This window comes from Schistocerca nitens, chromosome 8, assembly GCF_023898315.1.
Source record: "Schistocerca nitens isolate TAMUIC-IGC-003100 chromosome 8, iqSchNite1.1, whole genome shotgun sequence".
In the NCBI taxonomy this organism is placed as follows: domain Eukaryota; kingdom Metazoa; phylum Arthropoda; class Insecta; order Orthoptera; family Acrididae; genus Schistocerca; species Schistocerca nitens.
In genome coordinates, this window is record NC_064621.1 from 178,847,464 (window position 1) to 178,871,732 (window position 24,269).

Consider the following 24,269-nt stretch of genomic DNA (forward strand, 5'->3'; position numbering starts at 1 on the left):
CTCAATGGGGGACAGATCCGGAGATCTTGCTGGCCAGGGTAGTTGACTTACACCTTCTAGAGCACGTTGGGTGGCACGGGATACATGCGGACGTGCATTGTCCTGTTGGAACAGCAAGTTCCCTTGCCGGTCTAGGAATGGTAGAACGATGGGTTCGATGACGGTTTGGATGTACCGTGCACTATTCAGTGTCCCCTCGACGATCACCAGTGGTGTACGGCCAGTGTACGCTCCCCACACCATGATGCCGGGTGTTGGCCCTGTGTGCCTCGGTCGTATGCAGTCCTGATTGTGGCGCTCACCTGCACGGCGCCAAACACGCATACGACCATCATTGGCACCAAGGCAGAAGCGACTCTCATCGCTGAAGACGACACGTCTCCATTCGTCCCTCCATTCACGCCTGTCGCGACGCCACTGGAGGCGGGCTGCACGATGTTGGGGCGTGAGCGGAAGACGGCCTAACGGTGTGCGGGACCGTAGTCCACCTTCATGGAGACGGTTGCGAATGGTCCTCGCCGATACCCCAGGAGCAACAGTGTCCCTAATTTGCTGGGAAGTGGCGGTGCGGTCCCCTACGGCACTGCGTAGGATCCTACGGTCTTGGCGTGCATCCGTGCGTCGCTGCGGTCCGGTCCCAGGTCGACGGGCACGTGCACCTTCCGCCGACCACTGGCGACAACATCGATGTACTGTGGAGACCTCACGCCCCACGTGTTGAGCAATTCGGCGGTACGTCCACCCGGCCTCCCGCATGCCCACTATACGCCCTCGCTCAAAGTCCGTCAACTGCACATACGGTTCACGTCCACGCTGTCGCGGCATGCTACCAGTGTTAAAGACTGCGATGGAGCTCCGTATGCCACGGCAAACTGGCTGACACTGACGGCGGCGGTGCACAAATGCTGCGTAGCTAGCGCCATTCGACGGCCAACACCGCGGGTCCTGGTGTGTACGCTGTGCCGTGCGTGTGATCATTGCTTGTACAGCCCTCTCGCAGTGTCCGGAGTATGGTGGGTCTGACACACCGGTGTCAATGTGTTTTTTTTTTTCCATTTCCAGGAGTGTATATGAAACCTTCCAGTATCTCCAGGCCTCTTCCTTGTACACAACCTTCTTTCATGATTCTGATTAAGTTATGCTCTGTGCAAAATTCTACCAGGCGGCTTCCTCTTTCATTTCTTACTCCCATTCGATATTCAACTTCTACGTTTCCTTCTCTTCCTCTTCCTACTATCGAATTCCAGTCACCCATGACCATTAAATTTTCGTCTCCCTTCACTATCTGAATAATTTCACTTATCTCATCATACATTTCATCAATCTCTTCGTCATCTGCGGAGCTAGTTAGCATATAAACTTTTACTACTGTGGTAGGCGTGGGCTTCGTATCTACCTTGGCCACAATAATGCGTTCACTATGCTGTTTGCAGTAGCTTACCCGCATTCCTAATTTTTAAATTCATTATTAAACCTGCTTCTTCATTACTCCTATTTGATTTTGTATTTATAACCCTGTACTCACCTGACCAGAAGTCTTGTTCCTCTTGCCACCGAACTTCACTACTTCCCACTATATCTAACTTTAACCAATCCATTTCTCTTTTTAAGTGTTCTGACCTACCTGCCCGATTAAGGGTTTTGACATTCCACGCTCCGATCCGTAGAACGCCAATTTTCGTTCTCCTGATAATGACGTTCTCCTGAGTAGTCCCTGCCCGGAGATCCGAATGGGGCATTATTTTACCTCCGGAATATTTTACCCAAGAGGTCGCCACCATCATTTAACCATACAGTGCAGGCCGCAGTGGCCGAGCGGTTCTAGGCGCTTCAGTCCGGAACCGCGCTGCTGCTACGGTCGCAGGTTCGAATCCTGCCTCGGGCATGGATGTGTGTGATGTCCTTAGGTTAGTTAGGTTTAAGTAGTTCTAAGTTCTAGGGGACTGATGACCTCAGAAGTCCCATATTGCACTGAATATGCTAGACTCATACATAGAGCAGAAAGCACAGTGAGAGTTGCAAAACTAAATGCAACAGTGGAATGTACTGTGTATTCCTGCCTTCAGTGTGTGTGTGTGTGTGTGTGTGTGTGTGTGTGTGTGTGTGTGAGGGGGGAGGGGGATTTTTTAGGAACGATCATTCGAAGCTAAGAAGCCAAGTAAGCACTGACTAGAAAATGCATAGCTTCATAACTATGAGCACATCGACTTCGATACTGTAAAGCAAATGACCAAATGACTTCCACTGCAAGCTCTTTGCTTCCTATATTGTGGGACGAAGGGAGGTAGTATGCAAAATAAATAAATAAATAAATAAAGGAAAGTGCAGTAAACATGGGCTCCAAGGCGCATACCATAAGAGCTATGAGCACTTACTCATCTTTGCTACTATTGTGAACCGGAACCAATGTTGATAGCTCTTAAGCTATGCATTTTAGAGGCTATGTTTACCAGACTCTTTTGCTTCGAATGGCTGTGGCCGTTCCTGTTGTCTCTCTTAATACTGACCACTTCTGTTGGGACACCCTGTATGTTACTAGACGCCTAAAACAGTGGTTTGTCACCCGATCCCAGTTGCAGATTGCCTATCTAACAGGTTCCAGGGGCGACAAAAACTGGATTTTGATTCAGCATTTTATACTGATGGAAACATGCTTCTCTCGGAGCACAACAAATGCGAATATGCCCCTGCCTGAAAGACTCTGACTGAGAAGTGGTGTACCCGCTGCCTCCTTCTACTTCCTTCAGTATCTTCAAAAATTTCCCCAAAAATTTTGGCACGTGAACATATTCGCGCTCTTTTTTACATGCCGCTCAACTCTTGTCCCACAAGCTCCTTTAACTATGACTCGCTCACACCCACTAGTCCGTCACTGCAAGCCGTTCACACCATCCTGCCCAACTTGCCCATTCTCACTGATTTAGCCCAGCTCATTGTCATTATTTCTTTGTGTGTGGTCACCGTCACCCGCCTTTTACCCACATTCTCCTTCGTTCTGTCTTACTATTACTGTCTCCTTTCACTGACACTGTCACCATTTTGTTCTCTATTATTGCTACTCTCTCTTTCATTCCTTCTCACTGCTGCTGCCTCTTCCCCCTGTCATTATCTCTCTCTTCCTCGTCTCACTCTATCTCTCATTATCAATGGCTCTCACCCACTTCCACTTTCTCTGTCTCTTTATTCCTCTCCTATTTCCACTATCTCTTTCACTCTTTTCGTAGCACTGTTCTGTCACTGTGAACCATGTTTCAATGGCGTAGAGTCTCTCTTTTTCTCTCACACTGACATTGCCTCTTTCAGGAATTTCTATATCAGAAACACTCTCTATAATCTTCCAGTGTTTATTAATTTTCCATCTCTTTGCCACTGCCACTGTATTCTTCTCTCTCAGTATAAAAAAGCGCGAATATGCTTGGATGCTAAATTTTGGGAAAATGTTTAAAGGTACTGAGGATGGTAGAATGAGGCAGCTGGTCTCCACTTTACAGTTCGAGTCTTTTAAACAGGAGCGTATTCAACTTTCATATGCTTCGGTAAGAGCATTTTTCCCTGGATCCATTCTATTCCCTGCTACGGCAGGACATGTCACTCATATGAAAATAACTATATGGGTCAGTAAAATTTTCGTAGTTTACTTGTGTCAAATTGAAATAACGCAAAAATTAATTTTATAACTCAGACCGGATATTACGATCACAAAAATTTTGCATGTGCTTCAACGCTAACAGAGGCACTTTACAACATATTTTTCTACGCTATCTCACTTTACAACCTACATTTTCGCCTTCACAGGATTTTACTTGCGAATTTTACGTGTACAAGTGGGTTAAATTTGAACCTCTGTATCTCGGAAACGCATAAAGATATCAACAAAATTTTCAGGATTATTCGACATCGCAGTCTTAGGAATACATCGTAAAAATTACAACCTTTTGATGTGCATAGATAGCCGTCTTGGTATTGTGTCTCGGTTTGTGCGCCCAAAAAGGCATGTTTTTGCGGTATTCCTCGATAAATTCTGAAAACAAGTAGATGGCACTTGTAGAGAAATACCTATAGAATATAACGTTAAAATGTGAGCAATTTTCTACGGTAATTTATCGTTTAGATTACGCCTCACACCGGATTTTATTTGAGTATTTTAGGTGAAGAAGTAAGGTAACTTAGAACCTCTGTATGTCGGATAAAAATATCAAAAAAATTTTCAAGGTTGCGTGATATCATGATTTTAGGATAATATCATAACAATACCATTTTCTGTGCTTAGCAGTCTTGGAATCCGCGGCTCAGTTTTGGTAAGAAAAAACGGTAAAAATTTTGTGGGCGTTTTCTAAGGAACCGTTCATGAACTAAAGGTGCCTCCATAATCCCCCTATGGCCTACCGTAGACATCAATTGCAAAAATAACTAACTGATTCGCTCCATGTATCTGGACAGGAGGAACTGTCTAATTTTCATAATTTGATCCTGTACTGGAGGATAGTGACACTAAGACGATCCTTCTGCTGGGTATACAAAAGGTCCCTAGCCCAACGGCTATCCAAAACAATTGACTTTACCCTACTATCACCAATAGAACGCGAGGTATAAGACCGGGAAGAATCCCATTTTTATGCGCAGCCATAATACAGGGTGTTTCAAAAAGAATATACGTATTACAAAATATTATTTTGTCCAAACTATCGATCGCTGCGCCTCGGCTCGACTATTGAAAACGAATACATAGTTTAGTTTATGTTAATATCCGTTAGATGTCAGTTGTCTTCTGTTTTTCTTGGTAACCGGCATATGTTTAAAATGGCTAGTCCGCAGCAGAAATCATTTTGTGTTCTTGAGTTTCCGAAGTGCAATTCCGTGATTACAGTGCAAAGACGTTTCAGTTTGAGGTACCAAATTGATCCTCCAAATGGGTGGAACATTCGTAGATGGTATCGACAGATTGTAGATGCAGGATGTGTATGTAAAAGAAAGAGTCCTGGCCGCCCCCGTGTTCCTGACGAAAATGTTGCATGAATCCAAACTGCTTTCGAAAATCAACTCGTCGTGCCTGTCTGGAGTTAAAACTGCCTACAATAACAAGACGGGGTACCTCCTCACTGGAGTCGCCAATAGAGTGAATATCTGAATGAAACTCTACCGAACCGTTGGATTGGTTGTAACGGAGCTGGCGACTTTAGCGTGTCTCAGCTGGGCTCTGTGGTCACCCGATTTGACACCCTCTTACTTTTTCCTGTGGAATTTCGTTAAAGACAACGTTTATGTACCACCACTCCTACAGAGCCCGGAAAAGTTGAAGAACCAGATCTATACTGCCATAACATCAGTGACGAAGCACATGCTTGTCAGAGTATGGGAGGAATTTGAGTATCGATGTGATATTGTTCGTGTCGCTGATGGAGGATATATTGAACATCTGTTATCTGAACTTGAGAGGTTCGTAAATATGTGTGTAAAGTTTCACATTCGTATGTCTTAAAGTTTAATAAATATATGCATTCGAAATATGTATATTATTTTTGAAACACGCTGTATACTTACGTTAAAGATTAAACGCTATAAGTCAAGTATCGAAGTTAGAAATTGTGCGTTCCTCTTAAACTCACGGCTCGCAACCTGCCGAGACTATAATCAGTGTGAATTAGAATAAGCATTACACATAGTTTCAAACCTTTTCGAGACTGTTTCTCACAATATAATGGGAGGAAAAAAGTTTATTGCTTACCACAGTTTCACGATTCATGAATTAAAACGTCAGTATCAGGCATGACTTTTAATTTATTACTTCTTTACTACCAATTCTATTCGCAATGCATTTTACAGACAGCGTATTTACAAGGAAAATGGTACAGATGTCACCACATGGAAAAGAATGAGAACAGACAGAAATAAAGTTCATGTTTGACAAAGGTCAGACTCGCAATATAAAAGTCGATGTCGGACTCTCAGAAATGAATATGCCCTTCTCGGTCACTAGTGCAAAATTTGCACCTTTTGTTCTACGTGGCTACTAAACTGTTGAGGATAACTTGGGGGTACTGTACCACTCCTCCCTCAACGCGGTTTTCAGTTCTTGCACGTTTCAGGGAAGGAGTGTTCGTAGGGAAACACGTCTGCAAAGAGCATCCCTGCCACGCCCTATAGAGTTTTGGTCCCGGGAAGTATACAAGCCGTTCAATAAATTCAATATCTTCACTTCCCAGTTCAGCGGTTCTGTGCCGGCGGATATTGTCATCCATAAACAGAAAGTCGGGACCTACCGCACCCCTAAATAGATGGACATGATCGGAGTGCAATACCGCTGTGCCGTAATGGTATCTCGCGAAAAGATACGCAGCGGTGTTCGACCGTTTTATGTAATACCTGCTCACACCATTAAACCTAGACCATATTGACGACTTTGATGAACATTCTGTGACGGGTAAAGTGCTCTCTCTCTCTCTCTCTCTCTCTCTCTCTCTCTCTCTCTCTCGCTCTCTCACTCTCTCACTCACTCACTCTCTGTCCACACTAACTGGTGGCCAGAATCACTTGCCACAGTGAAAGAGGATTCGTCGGAGAACATCACTCTGGACCACGGTTGCTGACCGTAACCAGCATGTTCCCTACACCAACGAATTCTTTCTCGATGGTGGCTAGTATGAAGTTGGCTACATTTAACAGGCTTCTAAGCATACAAACCAGCTTGATTTTAGTGCCGCAAAATGTTTAGGGTAGAGACAGGTGTATAGGTAGCGGTTTCATAGTCTGCAACTGAGATGTCTTTTCCTTTACACCACTATGGCTACGTATCGATCCTCTAGCGGACTTGTGGGCAGCAAAAGATGTCCAGAATGCTTATGTATATCGTTTCCATCTTCAGAGTCTTTCAGCCGGCCGAAGTGGCCGTGCGGTTAAAGGCGCTGCAGTCTGGAACCGCAGGACCGCTACGGTCGCAGGTTCGAATCCTGCCTCGGGCATGGATGTTTGTGATGTCCTTAGGTTAGTTAGGTTTAACTAGTTCTAAGTTCTAGGGGACTAATGACCTCAGCAGTTGAGTCCCATAGTGCTCAGAGCCATTTGAACCATTTTTTCAGAGTCTTTCATAATCGTGAGATGACCTTTTTGGACACAGCCATAACTGTGGTCACAATAGTAACACTTTGACGGGCTTCAGTTCCACAACAACCTTCGTCAGATACCGTACAGTATCAACTGTCGAATGCGTACAGAACGTTCGTGCACAGAGTTTGCTGCAGTTAATACTTTCCGTCTCTACAACTCCTTTTACTATCGTTGGTTGGCTGTTCCATAACCATTGTCGGTTATTCCATAGCAATTGACAGTTGTTCTTAGTAAGTCTCAGTTCTTCCTTAGCAAATGTCAAGCTGTGCATGACACATAGTTCAGGAGATATCACGTCAGAAATATTCAGACGCGTCAGAACTAGCTAACTAGCTGTTTAGTTTCCTGCCCATCTTCAGCAACTGTAGTATTATGCACTGAAGCGCCAAAGAAAATGGTATAGGTATGCGTATTCAAATACAGAGATTTGTAAACAGGCACAATACGGCACTGCGGTTAACAGTGCCCATACAAGACAACAAGTGTCTGGCGCAGTCGATAGATCGGTTACTGCTGCTATAATGGCAGGTTATCAAGATTAATGTGCGTTTTAATGTTGTGTTATATTTGGCGCACGAGCGAGGGGAACAGCATCTCCGAGGTAACTATGAAGTGGGGATTTTCCCATATGACCATTTCATGAGTGTACCATGAATATCATGAAATCGGCAAATGATCAAATCTACGACATCGCTGTGGCCGGAGACAGATCCTACAGGAACGGGACCAACGATGACGGAAGAGAATCGGTCAAAGTGACAGAAGTGCAACCCTTCCACAAGTTGCTGCAGATTTCGTTACTGGGCCATGAACAAGTGTCAGCGTGCGAACCATTCAACGAAACATCATCATATGGGCTTTCGGAGCCTGACTGGATACATTTTTCCTGGTAGAACGAGTCTCGTTTCAAACTGCATCGATCAGATGGACGGGTACGGGTACGGAGACAACCTCGGGAATCCATGGACCCCGCATGTCAGCAGGGCACTGTTCAAGCTGGTTGAGGCTCTGTAACGGTGTGGGGCGAGCACAGTTGGAGTAATGTGGGACCCTTGATACGTCTAGATACTACTCTGACTGGTGACACGTACGTATGCATCCTGTCTGATCACTTGCATCCATTCGTGTCCATTGTGCATTTCGGCAGACGTAGGCAATTCCAGCACAACAATGCGACACCCCTACACGTTCAGACTTGCTACAGAGTGGCTCCAGGAACACTCTTCTAAGTTTAAACACTTCCGCTGGCCACCCAACTCCTCAGACATGAACATTATTGAGCATATCTGGGATGCCTTGCAACGTGCTGTTCAGAAGAGATCTCCACCCCCTCGTACTCTTGCGGATTTGTGGACAGCCCTGCAGGATTCGAGGCGGCTGTTCCCTCCAGCACTACTTCAGACATTAGTCGAGTCCATGTCATGTCGTGTTGCGGCACTTCTGCGTGCTCACGGTGGCCCTACACGATATTAGGCAGGTGCACCATTTTCTTTGGCTCTTCAGTGTATAATGAAATACATGCAGGAGCAATGAGTAATACTTATTGCTCCTGCATGTATTTTTTAGGACCATGGCATTGAGCTGTATGCACATTATTATTGACACTCGCAAATAATGCGATAGGCATAACCTTCTGAAGACTTGCATTAAATGCCCAAAACCTGTCAATACATTACATTTCTTACATGCAACTAGTAGGCTATCATTTCTTTATGTAACTAGCTGTTTTATACATAGAAGTTTGATTCTTAAAGGAATCAGTGATGGGGGAGGGGGTATTGGTGTCTTCTGATGTAAGGTGTACTTGGTTCGATCAGTAATGTAGAAAACGATGTTGCACCGCTTGAGTTCGAGTTCAATAGCACATTTAGAAAATCCGACGTTGATCTGTTGTCGCTCAAAAATGCTACGTTACGTGAAATTCAGCGTCAAGACGCCACGTTCTTCGTTCCATGTGGGGACTGCTCAAGTATTCCTGGTGGTGTTGTGCTGCAGGATTCTGCCGCTGGAGGTGCACAACTTCCTGTGTGACGTAGTGTCCCGGACTGTGGCGCGGCGGCAGCACGAAGGGGTCTACCGCAACGACTACCTGCAGATGCTGGTCGACCTCAAGACCAAGGGCTACCTGGACGGCGCGGGGCAGGAGCTCGCCGGCAAAGCATGTGAGTAACACCAAGGACACGCGTCTTCCTCAAGTACAGTGGCACTAGCTTACCACCCACGCGTGGTGAAGTAGGGCAAGGCTATGCTTTACGTAACTCATTCCTGGAACTTAACTAAATGTATCTAAAGTGTTTTGCACTACTCACATGCATAATTTTCATTTGTCTTTTTTATCGGTAACGTCTTTCCCAATACTATTTACACCGTAAGATGTCGTCATCTATGACCACCTATGCATACCCACATTCTCAGACCAATTCAGTAAAGCGCACTATGTTTTCAATAGTGAATCAAATGATGTGCCTTAGTTGTCACCAAAAAAGTCGCCCGCCAAATAGACGTAGGCCACTGTTAAACCATTCGAAAATTCATTCACTATCTTAAGAGGCAAACCACTGAAGATCTGTGTCAAAGTGGTGACCTTGCAGCCAATAAATCAGCTGATGTCTCCATTCTACAGAATATGGCTTGTAACTATCCCACAAAAAATGCAATAGAATAGTGAAATGGCGTTTTGGACACACAACAGACCTTCCCAGAACCGCCAAGTGGTGAGACGCTTGTGAGGACGGCCACACAATGCCGCAAGCAAAAAAGGAGCTGTAACGTTACTGTACTGAGCTGTAACGTTACTGTCACATATCTCTACGCGATATTAATTAATTTTCTGCCACTACTTCACAGTCATTTTAGTGAGGATATTGGAAAGGCAGCTTTGCACATGCCACGCAGGGATGATGTGACCTCGGAAACGTCTCTGCCGCCTCTTTTGTTGGAAGATGACAGTCTGTGTATTTCATTGCGTCAAGAGGGCCCTCTCTGGAGATACGGGCAGTTTCGTGGAATCTGGGAAGTGACCTGCTCCACAGTTATCGAATGCCAGGCAGTCACCTGCAACCCCTGTGGTCAGTGAATGCTGTGGCCGCATCACAGTCTGCAGAGAATAATTGAGCACGGCGTTTCCGCCTTTCTGCATGTACTTCAGAGAGTTAGACGCCACAGCGAGAATCGCTTACATTCACTCTAAACATTTGGTTCAAGCAATACGACTGCATCGCTCTGGACAGCATTTTTTGGGACGTAAAGTTTACCAATCATTAATACCCAGTACCAACTTCATGTTTAGAAATGTGCATTTTGTATTCAAAAGGAGGGAACTTACATGTGCTTGCCCCTGCTTTTTCATACATTTAACAACATTTCTTACCCATCACATTGGCAGCAGCATGGAGTCGTTCCCTCCACATAGAGTTTTTTGAAAGTAGGGCTGTGAACATAGAGTCTGGGCATTCTGCTTCAAGCCATCTTAGAGAGAGGATTATATTTGGCAGCTGTCTCATGCTGACTGGAGCACACAAGTGTTTAGGATAATGTAAGTGTTGTAGCTGTGACAGTGTGATCCATATTCTGTGAAGCTCATTTCTTGCTTACTTTGCCACGCAAAGTGTGTTGCTTACTTTGGTTGTAATTTGTGGCTTCTTGTTGTAATGTAATTTCAAGAGCTGCCCAGATACGTAGATTCTGTTCCGTGTATTCCATACAGTCGTCCATACCTCCCCACAATGTTAGCATCATTTTATAATTTGACTGATGAGTTGTATAGACCTTTGCTCTGTTAATGTCATTGTGATTTATATGTCAGTAGAACAAACAAATAACTGTGAGTCTCACTCTTGGTTTAGTTTTCAGGATCCTTGTTCTACAACTTGTTCTCATAAGCCGACCGGGTAAAAATAAATATAACCTGCTGTTCATCCAATTGGTTCACTTCACTGTGTTGATGTTGCCTCTGTGCACAGAGGCCATCTAGAGGGATAATTTACTCATTGTTTTGTGCAAGCAACGAGCATTCCACTTGCTCGTCCTGCATTAGTACGATTTACTTTTACTGTTGTCCTGTGACGACAACGAGTATTACACTCGTTCGTCTTAAATTACTACAAGTTGGTTTTACTAACTCAGAGGCGAGAACTTTCTGAGCAGTCAGACGATAGATTCAGTATCTTTGCTAATAAACAGCCCACCAAAGCATCCATGTTTTCCCTACCAATTTTATTTGAAATTCCTTGGAAATTTAATCACGAATTAGACCTTTAACGAAATTTCCTAGAAAAAAAGACTTTATCACGTAATGATTCCTAACCTACTGAAGGACCAAAATCTGAAAACAGATTGCGGCTGCCATCATTTCGGGAGGAGTTGGTAGTATATTTAAAATGACAGCACCCGTTTAAACCTACTCCAGGTTTAAGCGGTCGTTTTTCTTCATTTGGATGTATGAGGATAAAGGTAGCACCACCTTTTCGACGACTGGAACTGACCCAAAGTAGGCAACCTCTGTTGGCAGAAAGACAGTGTCATCTCCAATGTCTCAGCAGCTATGCTTTGGTCCCTGCCTTCTCATGTGTTGGGCAACACTCCAGCTTTGTCTGTGTACTCGGTTTCAGTACATGTGCTCTGTGGCGTTTTTCGTTGCGTAATATCACTGATGCCTGCCCTCAGCGAAATATTGTGGCAGTTCGCCGATTGTCCTCGGACGATGCCTTCCGCAGTCGAAGGCAAAACGTCAGGGGAGAGCCTCATGTATGTACCACGGCATTTCAGCCCGGAAGTGTTAAGTGATGACAACACCTGCCGTGAAATCCTTCATTCTAGGAGTGTGTTTTGCTTAATACTAATTTGAAAATACATGAATATTCTTGTTACTCCTTATTTCTCTCTTATTAGAGCTGTGATATCCTCCCACGTTTCCCACTATCGAACAAGTGTGGAGTCCCTACAAGTACGAATACTGCCGATGTCTTAGATGATCAAATACTGGATAGGTTATCAGTTTGAATTACCAAAAGCCTGTTGACGTTTACGGCACCCACAAACTGGGGCAAGCTCATTTCATTTTCGTTCGCAATTGCAAGAGCTGTGGGCGAGAGTGGGGTGTGGTAACCACAAGATATGAGAACTGTACCTACCTAGGCAGTACGCAAATACCTCCACACGATCAATTGGCGTTTGTTGTCCAGCACACTCATCAGTAAAAAAACACCCAGCAATGTGATGCGGGCACAGTGCACACTGGATCACCTGCAAGAGAACTTGGATCAGTTATGTCTTGTACGCATCACAACAAGAAGAGGATTTATCAGACCGTAGATGAAAGTGGAGGCGGCTAGGTAAAAATGGACATTTATGGTCTACAGTCCCATAAATTAACTATAGAGCTTGGTCAGTCATATTTTGTGTTAACATGGATATCCAACTTGTCCGGTCGCCACTGAGGATAGTTTGATGTACTGTGTTGAGACAGAATCCTTCAGCCTATTGTCCAAATCCATAAACATTTCAAGTGCTGTACCCGTCGTTGAATTCGACAATGCACGAGGACACCGCACTCCCCTCGTGCACACCTTCCTCCAGGAGGCAGGAACCAGATAATTGGAACGGACAGCGATGTCTACTGACATGAATCATTCTTGGGGCCAACATCTTCGCAGGAACCCTCCTCACACACTGCGTGACCTCAGGAGGCTGCCATCACAGGACGGAACAGGCTTAATCTGCAATTCACAGGATTAATACCACAGTGTTGATTTACCCAGTAGCAGACGTTTATTTCACAGATGTGTACATTCGAAGAAACTGTCCTTATTTTGATTATTGTTTTATATTCATTTCATACAGAAGTCCACTTCATTATTTTTTTGTTTCATGGTTCTTATTATTTCATTCTCTGCTCCTCCTTAATCTAAATATACGAGATGCATTCAAGTTCTAAGGACTCCAATTTTTTTTCTAATTAACTACTCACCCGAAATCGATGAAACTTGCGTTACTTCTCGACGTAATCGCCCTGCAGACGTACACATTTTTCACAACGCTGACGCCATGATTCCATGGCAGCGGCGAAGGCTTCTTTAGGAGTCTGTTTTGATCACTGGAAAATCGCTGAGGCAATAGCAGCACGGCTGGTGAATGTGCGGCCACGGAGAGTGTCTTTCATTGTTGGAAAAAGCCAAAAGTCACTAGGAGCCAGATCAGGCGAGTAGGGAGCATGAGCAATCACTTCAAAGTTGTTATCACGCAGAAACTGTTGCGTAACGTTAGCTCGATGTGTGGGTGCGTTGTCTTGGTGAAACAGCACACGTGCAGCCCTTCCCAGACGTTTTTGTTGCAGTGCAGGAAGGAATTTGTTCTTCAAAACATTTTCGTAGGATGCACCTGTTACCGTAGTGCCCTTTGGAACGCAATGGGTAAGGATTACGCCCTCGCTGTCCCAGAACATGGACACCATCATTTTTTCAGCACTGGCGGTTACCCAAAATTTTTTTGGTGGCGGTGAATCTGTGTGCTTCCATTGAGCTGACTGGCGCTTTGTTTCTGGATTGAAAAATGGCATCCACGTCTCATCCATTGTCACAACCGACGAAAAGAAAGTCCCATTCATGCTGTCGTTGCGTGTCAACATTGCTTGGCAACATGCCACACGGGCAGCCATGTGGTCGTCCGTCAGCATTCGTGGCACCCACCTGGATGACACTTTTCGCATTTTCAGGTCGTCATGCAGGATTGTGTGCACAGAACCCACAGAAATGCCAACTCTGGAGGCGATCTGTTCAACAGTCATTCGGCGATCCCTCAAAACAACTCTCTCCACTTTCTCGATCATGTCGTCAGACCGGCTTGTGCGAGCCCGAGGTTGTTTCGGTTTGTTGTCACATGATGTTCTGCCTTCATTTAACTGTCACACGCACGAACGCACTTTCGACACATCCATAACTCCATCACCACATGTCTCCTTCAACTGTCGATGAATTTCAATTGGTTTCACACCACGCAAATTCAGAAAACGAATGATTGCACGCTGTTCAAGTAAGGAAAACGTCACCATTTAAAGTATTTAAAACAGTTCTCATTCTCGCCGCTGGCGGTAAAATTCCATCTGCCGTACGGTGCTGCCATCTCTGGGACGTATTGACAATGAACACGGCCTCATTTTAAAACAATGCGAATGTTTCTATCCCTTTCCAGTCCAGAGAAAAAAAATCGGAGGCCTTAGAACTTGAATGCACCTCGTATAGACTTTAGCAGATATACAGTTGGTGTAAAGCTTTTTAGAGCAGGTTATAAAGCACAGATTCAGTGCAGGGTGTCCCACTCGTAAAAGGCTCTGGGAAAAGTGTTATAAAAACCTTAATAAAAGAGGATTTGAAACCAAATTTGTAATTGACATACCTTCATGGCTGAGAAATGAAGGTACATTACAAAAGGTGCTGGAAGTGACCTCCCTCCACCTGTATTCACAGTTCATCACGGCGCTACGTGTTTGTGACTGTTGCTACCGGCGTACTGGATTTCATGGAGGATGTTCTCATGTAAATTGTCAACGTAGCAGCATCTGTGGAATGTGGCGACAGCGACATTCTGCATGTGATGGTCTCGTGTTTCAGAGTAACTTGGTTTACTGTTCATGGTGTTCTGTGTGACTTGCTTCTTAAATTGATATTTCATTCTGACGTTTTATCGATGTTCTGTGGAGGAGCGCATCTTTCTTGGCGAAACAATATTGGGTAAGTTGTTCCCTTAAGCCATGTCAGCGACTCCGACATAAACCATTTAAATACTAGATTCAAGACTTGGTGACGAATATGGAGATAAATAAATGTCGTGTGACTAGGGCCTCCCGTCGGGTAGACCGTTCGCCTGGTGCAAGTCTTTCGGTTTGACGCCACTTCGGCGACTTGTGCGTCGATGTGGATGAAATGATGATGATTAAGACAACACAACACCCAGTCCTTGAGTGGAGAAAATCTCCGGCACAGCCGGGAACCGAACCCGGGCCCTTAGGATTGACACATAATGTCGCGCTGACCATTCAGCTACCGGGGGCGGACAGTATGGAGATAAAGAAAAACATATTTAGGTCTGCACGGCGGGAGGTGCCCGCAGTTATCAGAAAAAAAGGTGTGTGAGGTAAAGACATGATTGTTAGCGTCGCCCACAAGATCTCGGAACCTCAGTTTTGCCACATTTCACAAATGTTGCCTCGTCGACGAGTTCCGTGTGAACATCCGCCGTGAAATCAAATATTCTGGCAACAACATTCACGAACATACAGCGCCATATTGAACTATGTGTACAGATGGAGGTGGTTCACATCCAGTGTCTCTAGTTCTGTCGCTTCATTTCTCATTCACAAAGGTATGTCATGTACATATTTCTTTTCATATTCTCTTTCACCAAAATAGTTATAACACTTTGCCATGAGCCAGTTATGAGTGGGACACCCATTCCCTCGTTTTTTCTTACAGTGGATGCCAGTATGTTAGTGGCCCTCGTTTTGTTGTGTTAATCAATTATCGTGGTGGTTATGCATATCACTATATTTGTAACAACTGTAGATTTATCAGAGATCGTAGATTTCTTGTTGAGCAGTTGTGTAGAGATGCAAGACAGCATACAGATTTTATAGGGAAATTTGTCTGATAAACTCAATAACGGGAAAGAAACTAAAATTTTGGTCAGAACACAGTAAAATTAAACAGACTTGATACCTCCAGTGAGACCACTAACACGAAAGTCAGTTCTGGAGTCAGAAAATGTTTCCTATTGTTACACAGTCTTTACGGACCTGGACATCGCGGCGCAGGTGATGACGTTCGTGGCTGACGGAATCCACACTAGCTCCACAGGGATGTCCTACCTGCTGTACGAGCTGGCGCTCCACCCAGACATCCAACAGCGGCTGCGTCGCGAGCTGCAGGAGGCGGTGAACAAGCATGGCGGCCAGCTCGGCTATGACGTCATCAACGAGGCCTCCTACCTCGACATGGTCGTCTCAGGTGAGCGAGGAGCGCATCTCGTTTACTGTCACTAAAACGCTGCAACGTACTACTATCAGAGCAAAAGAAGCTTCTTAAGTAATGGTTTATTCATGCAATAGTAACCCTTTTCTTCAGTGAACATGATAAACACACCGCACAAAAAAATTGTCACCCTCAGGAGACAGCACTGTAAATAATAATTGCTGATTCTGGTGTAATTGCAGTAAGAGCTTCCGTTTGATGATAGTAAAATCAACTCTGTGACCCGACAAATTTCGTTTTGGTTAAAGCTATCGATGGGACAACGTAATCGTCATGCAGTAGTACTGAGCTATTTAGCCCATTGATATCCAGTCAAAAATTTGTGGACACCCGTGTAACATTAAAATTAACATTTCTAAGGTCATCAGATATCTTGTCTTCATCGAGTCTGTCACTCTCCATATGCTAGCAATTCCTTGGGGTTTAGTCGATGTCAGTTTTGTTTCTTGTCTTTCTTCGTGAACTTGTTGAAACTTTCACAGTCTTCTTGACGCCCTACAACGATTGGCTAGTCAATTATAGTGAACAGCAAGTGTTTCACATTCATTCATCTACATAGTACTTTCCCAAAAAACTATCTGATGATCAATTGTGCCACATCAAAACTGCGAACCACATTGCAACTCATATTTAGATACTTATCTCCAGCAAGTACCCTTATGATCATGCCACTCACATGCAGGCCCACAGCCAGTTGATTCTATGAGTCGGTCTGTTTTATTTGAACTGAGCGGCTGAGGTGAATGGTGGCGAGAAGAAGGGAGGAGGGAAGTAGGTTGGCTAATGGGTACGGGACTGCACTCGATAGGCAGGTATTTGGGTTCGTTTCTGTCCACTATAAGTAGAATGACTGGCTTCTCGACTGCAATGAAAATGTTACGTCATGAATCATTAGTCCAATAGTTACCAAACTTTATGGAAATGTTGATTGCATAATGAGTATTAAAAAATTAAACATTCATTTCATTCGGAACTGATGTCCAGCATCAACATCACTGTGATGTGAGACCCCAATGAACATGAATATATGTATGTTGTGGCTTGGAATGAAACAGCTTCTGAACGTCATTTTGAGATATTTCTTACTATGCCTGAAATGCATGCTGTGCCATTTCATGATGACTTCTGGCTTGAGGCTGGTAAGAAAGAAGGGTGCGTCTTCCCATGGCATCCCAGTCAGCTGTAGGTGACAAATGAGGGGACCTTAAAAGCCAGTCCAGGAACCATACACTCCTCAAAGTGTTTTCGTGTGAACTGCAGTGTGCGGGTAGAGCATTGTCCTGCTGGAATATGCTATTTGGTACCTAGGTCATGCAGGGTACAAAACAGGATTTACCACTGTCGCCACATACTGGCGACCATTCTCTCTCTCTTCGACTATTGCTGAAAAAGTCTTGTTGTCATACGCAATAGCTCTCCTCCCACTGATTTGAGGAGATTGAGCAGTAGGAGTCTTGAGAACAGCTGCTTCATCCGACCTCCCACCAAATCGTCTGTGGACGCACTGGCATCGATCTGACCGCCACAGACAGGAGCGCGAATCTTCTTTGAATACCATATATTGACATTCAACGTCTCTGTTGTCAGCGTTAAACGTTGCATAGCAACTCTACACCTCAACTCAGTTTCCAGTTATTTGTTCCCAAAAGTTCATGGTGAGGCTCTGCAGTTATCCTCTGCCTGAATTTTAGCTTTTGTCATGTGTTTATTCATCAGAGCCAGTCGAACAACTATACAATCTTTTCGTCATGTAGACGCTCTTGAAGGACTCGTCCTCTATCTTTATGCTACACTGTTGTCCTGAAAGCTTCTTGTTACCATTCTCTGTCCTGTCACTGCACTACAGTGTGATCTGTCAGTATGATGAGTCCTTGTCCCTCATCCCAATGATTAAACCTTCTCAAAATCCAAAAGATGACAACAACGAGCACGTGGCAATCTTCTGGACATACTGTACTGCAGTCTCTGCCTACAAAGTTCCAGCTACATTACGCACACGTTACAGCTATCAGGTAATCATGCCCTCCTTCATCTTTTGGAATGACTTATTTTCTCTACTTGCCTCACTGAATAAAGCTGTTTCGTCAGATCACCGAAGTTAAGCAATGTTGACCATGTCTAGTACTGGAATGGGTGAGCCCTGGCTACGCCATGCACTGCTGCCCTTTGCCTTTACAGCAAATTGAAGGAGGTATGACGCTGTAGAGTTTCTGATCATCAGACTTTGGGCCAATTTCCTGGATTAAATTCCAATCCTCTTTGCAGTGGCTAATGAAGTGAAGGCATGTGTTTGTTGATTCTGACCTGTCCTCAGATGGTGACGTTAAGCTTGGTGGTCCCCTTGATGCTATTCAAGAGGAGTATGGTATATGCTGGCACCAAGTTTCACCCTCTCCCCTCCCTTCATTCGTAACACAAACCCAACACTGCAATATACAAGCACTCCACAGTCATCTACTCGGCACACACACTTGACATGTCATAACAGGTCGGAGGAAAGCAATGGCAAACTACCTCCATAGGACATTGCCTAGAACGGAGATGCACGATTTCTTCCCCACCAAGCTCAATCCTTGAGAATGGCACACTGATTTTTGTCCCACATGCACTGCAACACTGGAGCATGGGTTTTGTAGCATTCGATAAAGATGTTCATGGTGTAACTACAGTTCCATCAGTGTAAATGAGAACACTGCACAATGCAAATCTGGAAAAATACTTGATGGTACACAGTAATCAACTGTGGTTCCGCTTGCTGTTCCAGAGTCCCTGAGACTGCACACACCGTTCGCCCCGCTGGAGAAAATCTGCACTGCCCCATACAATCTGACGGCGCCCACGGGACAGACGGTGTCGATTTCGCCTGGCACGGCAGTGGTCCTCCCCATAAGCTCCATACACGCCGACCCACGGTACTTCCCCAACCCACACGTGTTCGACCCAGAGCGCTTCTCGCCCGACAACAAGGATCGCACAGCCAAGCTGGCCTACATGGCTTTCGGGGCAGGACCCCGGGCATGCATTGGTAAGTAGTCGGAGCTACCCTTAAATATGGCCGCTGCTAACAGTGTGAGAACGATGTATGTAAGGGAAATGGGTAAAATGTGATTTGCAAGCAGGCATGTATCTGGCAACAGTAGAATTTGTCTGGTAATAGAGAACCCTGCAATGCGTCGCAGTTCCTAAACATGAATTGGAATTGGACATATGTTGTAATTTCCTCCTTCCTGCTCTCTCTTTGGCCACTCCTCTTTCTCCCCCTTTATGTACATTTCCTCATCCCCTTCTCTGTCTACCTCCTCTCCCTCCTCTCTCTACGATCTTGAGCCTTGTTTATTCTTATAGCAAACAAAATCTTGATAGAAAACTGCAGTAGCTTAAAATAGGAGGATAAATTGATTGGGATCATTGGTATATGGGGTATCAGAGACCTCTGTAACTACTGAGGATAGTAACTTCACTGGCAGTATTTCACGTAGTTTTAATCTGTTAACGTGTGGGGTTACAAACTTTCATATCATTCAGATTCTGTAGTAGTATTCTAATCATAAGGTGATAAACCATAAATACAAATTTCCGGTTTTCTGTTAAAACTGACTGTGAGAAAGAAAATAAAAAAAACACTTTGTTGAGAATGCAATTTTTGTTTAATATTATGTATAAGGAGAAAGACTATATGTAGAAGAAACAATCTGTCTAATGATTTAAATATCCTGCCATCATAGAATGAGAATTTCACTCTGCAGTGGAGTGTGAGCTGATATGAAACTTCCTGGCAGTTTAAAACTGTGTGCCGGACCGAGACTCGATCTCGGGGCCTTTGCCTTTCGCGGGCAAGTGCTCTACCAAGTGAGCTACCCAACCACGACTCACACACCGTCCTCACAGCCTTAATTCTACCAGTACCTCGTCTCCTACCTATTTGGAGTCTCGGTCTGCACACAGCTTTAATCTGCCAGGAAGTTTCATATCAGCGCACACTCCGCTGCAGAGTGAAAATCTCGTTCTGGAAACATCCCCCAGGCTGTGGCTAAGCCATGTCTCCGCAATATCCTTTCTTTCAGAGGTGCTAGTTCTGCAAGGTTCACAGGAGAGCTTCTGTGAAGTTTGGAAGGTAGGAGACGAGGTGCTGGCAGAATTAAGGCTGTGAGGACGGGGTGTGAGTCGTGCTTGGGTAGTTCATTGGTAGAGCACTTGCCCGCGAAAGGCAAAGGTCCCGAGTTCGAGTCTCGGTCCAGCACACAGTTTTAATCTGCCAGGAAGTTTGATCCTGCTATCACAGTTCAAACTGACTATGAGAAATAAAACTAAGCTGTACATTCTGTGCGTGTGAACACCTAAGGGACCAAACTGCTGAGGTCATCAGTCCCTAGACTTACACACTACTTAAACTAACTTACTCTAAGTTCAACACACACACCCATGCCCGAGCTCTTAAAACTATTTCGAAATTTCTACATAACTACTCAATCAAATTCTTACAGCTTTCCAATAAACATACTTTTTGATGTATTTGTCTATCGATATGACAAGATAACTGTCCAGTCCAACATGTCGAAACCTGCCCTGAAATTTTTATACAGGAAAAATATACCGGAAGAAAGAAATGTCACAATTTTAGTCGCTAACACAGCTCGAAAGCATTTTTTTTTTTTAATGTTGCAAATTGCCAGGTTCGTAGCTCGACAGGAGGATAAAGAAATGTATACCCCTGCCGTAGCTGTAGCAGACAGAGCATCACGGCAGGCTCATAGCCCTAGCTGGCGGCACATCGGTAAGCAGATAACACGGCACAATGCGATCGTAATTTGTAAAGCGAATTTCAGTTTCCATTGACAATTTTTCTGACACAGTTGTTCACATTTTGAAATACTTCCAATTAATAAGACGTCGTTTGTTACAAACTAAAAGAGCAGCCAGACTTTAATTTTGATGTGACTGCGACATAATAGATAAGTGCTAATCGGGTCTAGCTGCTTGGGGAGCTTTTTGCAATCAGGATGTGGCTGCTCAACAACACAATGATAAACGGTGTTGCAATAACCTGTGCCAGGATATTTTACTCTGTTTGATTGATATATTCCGATTAAGCAAAATTTTGAGGCAGACACTGCTCTCGTCTCACTCTTCTAGTTGCGGTTAATCTCATCACAGGGCAGTATTTTTGGTGCTGTGTCACTTGCTGTAGCAATAATTAACACGCACAATCCACACTGTCATTCAAGTGGGTGGCTGGCGCGGTCGATGAGAACGCGAAAATATGCCACACTGTAAACCTTTGTAAAACACTGTGAGGGATATAATTTGTCACGAATCGGTAAAGCTTTGTTGAGAGTCAACCCACGGCGGTGGGGGTTCACCCAGCCTGTGTGACACGAATCGTAGCTCACAGCTCCGCCTGGAGACGATGAACTCGAATTCCCACATACACTTCACTCAATTAGCGGTAGTGACACTTGATAGTCGACATTGACTACCATCGATTGTTTGACGCAAAAATGTGTTATTCATCTGGTAAGGAATTGCGGGCACCTTACAAGTTCCTATTGGCTCGAATCTGCAACTCACTGAATATCCATCACAATTATCAGTTGCCTTTTTGGTATCATTAAGTGTTGAAAATGACAATAAAGCTGAATTTTTTTGCTTCTTCGTATATAAATACTAATAACATCTCTCTTTGTGCAGGTTCCAGAGTTCCACAGTAATGCGGAATCCAGTTAATGTTTCAGGTTTCCAAACTTTCATGGAAGAAATGCAAAGAATGTGGTATACAACCGAAGTCGCCTACTTCTCCTGAAGACCTACTTATATGTGACTTAATAGTTAATTTTTAGGACATTCATTCGAATGATGTCGATATTTCGCTAAGAGCTATGGAAACAGTAGAAGAAACCGGAAGTAGCTTTATCATTTCACGTTTATCAGTGGAGCAGTGTTGTTAAACTTAGTCATTTGTGCATTGTCGGTTTGCATCTCCACGATTTACTAATTTGATCAAGTATGCCTGGTACGCAGCACAATATGCAGAACAACGGCCACGACCATTTCTCACTCCATCCCAATTCTGTCTAAGTGAAACTAGTAATTACTGTGAAGTGCCTTAATGCATCCATTTTTCTTTTACCACGTGTACCTGGTTTTCGTCATCCAATAGGCACTTGGTATTTTTGTGACGACTACAGGGAATAAACAAGGAACTGTTTCATTGTTAGCAAAATATGCAGTATTGAACTCTTAAGGACTGTGCTACAGGAATGATTGTAAAATATTTAATGTCAAAAAATTAAGGTCCGACTGATGAAAGTCGTTTGTGATGAACATTATACTCTGCCTTGATTTTCTCTCCTCTATTAGTAACAATTACATCTGCAACAATTTAGCTGACAATATGAATTGTAAGTTATTCAAAAAATTAATAAGCTGAGAAATTTTTGGTTTGGTTTAAGAGCGTAAAGTTAGCGTGTGCGTACTTTGGATTTAGCGTTACGCGGCACCACGTTGCCTTTTTACAGCTGCGTCTGCTTTATTCACCGATTCACGTGCTGGGTAGCAAGGGCCGTACAAACTGCTGCTATAAACGGTTCTTCATATAGCAAAAATGAGTATCTTTACCGTTTTTTTTTTTAATATACTTGAAGTACGCCTTAGCAACTTAACTTTTGACTGCATTTCTTTCGGTATTCTCTATCCCTGTGAAAAATTTAAGGGTACGTTTCGGCATGTCGGACTGGACAATTGCCATGTTAGTTTTCGAAGTATTTAATTTTGAAATCAGGGGCTCCTTCGCTGGACACGGTGTAGTTACTACATAGAGGGTAACATACACGAAATATTTGTTCACTTACGACTGAAGCTTTTCGATACTTGCTGGACAACACAGTCACAGTGAGATTTCTCTTTATGACAGGGCAGCGGTTCGCGCTGTCGCAGGTGAAGATGGGCGTGGCTGCCATCGTGCTCAACGCGGAGATCCGCTGCAGTGCGCGCACCCCGAAGACCATCAGGATCAACCCTCTGGCAGTCCTCCGGCTCTGCAAGGACGGGCTGTGGCTCAACTTCAAACCACTGCACCACTGACTCATTCCCCACCGTTGACGACGCGTGGAAGATGGAACGTTGCTTTCTTATAAATGTTACAAGGATTTTTATTTAACCGCAAAAAAGTTTAAAAATCCAATTGTTAACTAGTTTGTAATTCAAATACACAATCTTAATAAATAAAACTCTGATAAACCATATCATTTAAAAATTCATAGCCCTGAGACCTACTTCTAATTCATATCCCTAAGACCTACCCGTAGCTCATTTTAAAAGGCGTTCATTCGACCCCATACTAATAAAATAGACCCAAAATCTATAACTGTCATGGACATACGTACCTTCTGATCGTTTGTTAAAAAAATGGCTCTAAGCACTATGTGACTTAACATCTGAAGTCATCAGTCCTCTACTTAGAACTACTTAAACCTAACTAGCCTAAGGACATCACACACATCCGTGCCCGGGGCAGGATTCGAACCTGCGACCAGCAGCAGCGTGTTTCCGGACTGAAGCACCTAGAACCGCTCAGCCACAGCGGACGGCTAGTCGTTTGTTGTCCATCGTTGCTGGTCCATGGCTTCGTGTATTGGGTGAAGTGTTGTTTAACTTTGATGCCCTTTGTGACTGCAGAGTTGTTCAGGAGAGCGGCAAGTTCCGGAGTGTATTAGACAACTGCTGCGTGGTTCTAACTAAAGCGGAGCTACTCGCGTAGGTCCAGTGTAGGCTAAAATTATCGTATGACAGGAAGACTTGGTCGATATGCTAATGCGTTAATGTGGAACCGATTTACGCTGGAAAAATATTAGTTCCACTTTTGGCGATCAGGTGCAAATCTGGGGCTGTTTAGCATCTCGTCGACGTCTCTAGTACTCATATGGAACAAATTGTGTAAACGGCACTTAATAAATTCAATATTAGGCTTTCCTCACTTGTTTGTCCTTTTCTGCTCACGTTCCATTCCTAATCCATTACATACAGAAACATTTCTATACGTCTTTCTTGCGTTCACAGCACCAGATTGCACCTGGTGGGCAAAATCGGAACTAATTTCTTTCCAGCGTAAACCGGTTCCGCATTAACGCGTTAGATTAGCTACGA

The 24,269-nt window shown here is 44.2% G+C and overlaps 1 protein-coding gene across 3 annotated transcripts in view; it reads left to right on the forward strand.

The window, feature by feature from the left end:
• Positions 1–23,366, forward strand: part of LOC126199357 (probable cytochrome P450 6a13) — a 251,063-nt gene extending 227,697 nt beyond the window's left edge. For all 3 annotated transcript variants that reach the window (XM_049936222.1, XM_049936220.1, XM_049936221.1), the window contains exons 6-9: positions 9,100–9,266; positions 15,882–16,103; positions 18,892–19,152; positions 23,038–23,366. In XM_049936222.1, coding sequence (XP_049792179.1) covers positions 9,100–9,266; positions 15,882–16,103; positions 18,892–19,152; positions 23,038–23,207 — 820 coding nt within the window. In that variant the 3' untranslated portion in view covers positions 23,208–23,366. The remainder of the gene's footprint in view (positions 1–9,099; positions 9,267–15,881; positions 16,104–18,891; positions 19,153–23,037) is intronic.
• Positions 23,367–24,269: the final 903 nt, after the last annotated feature.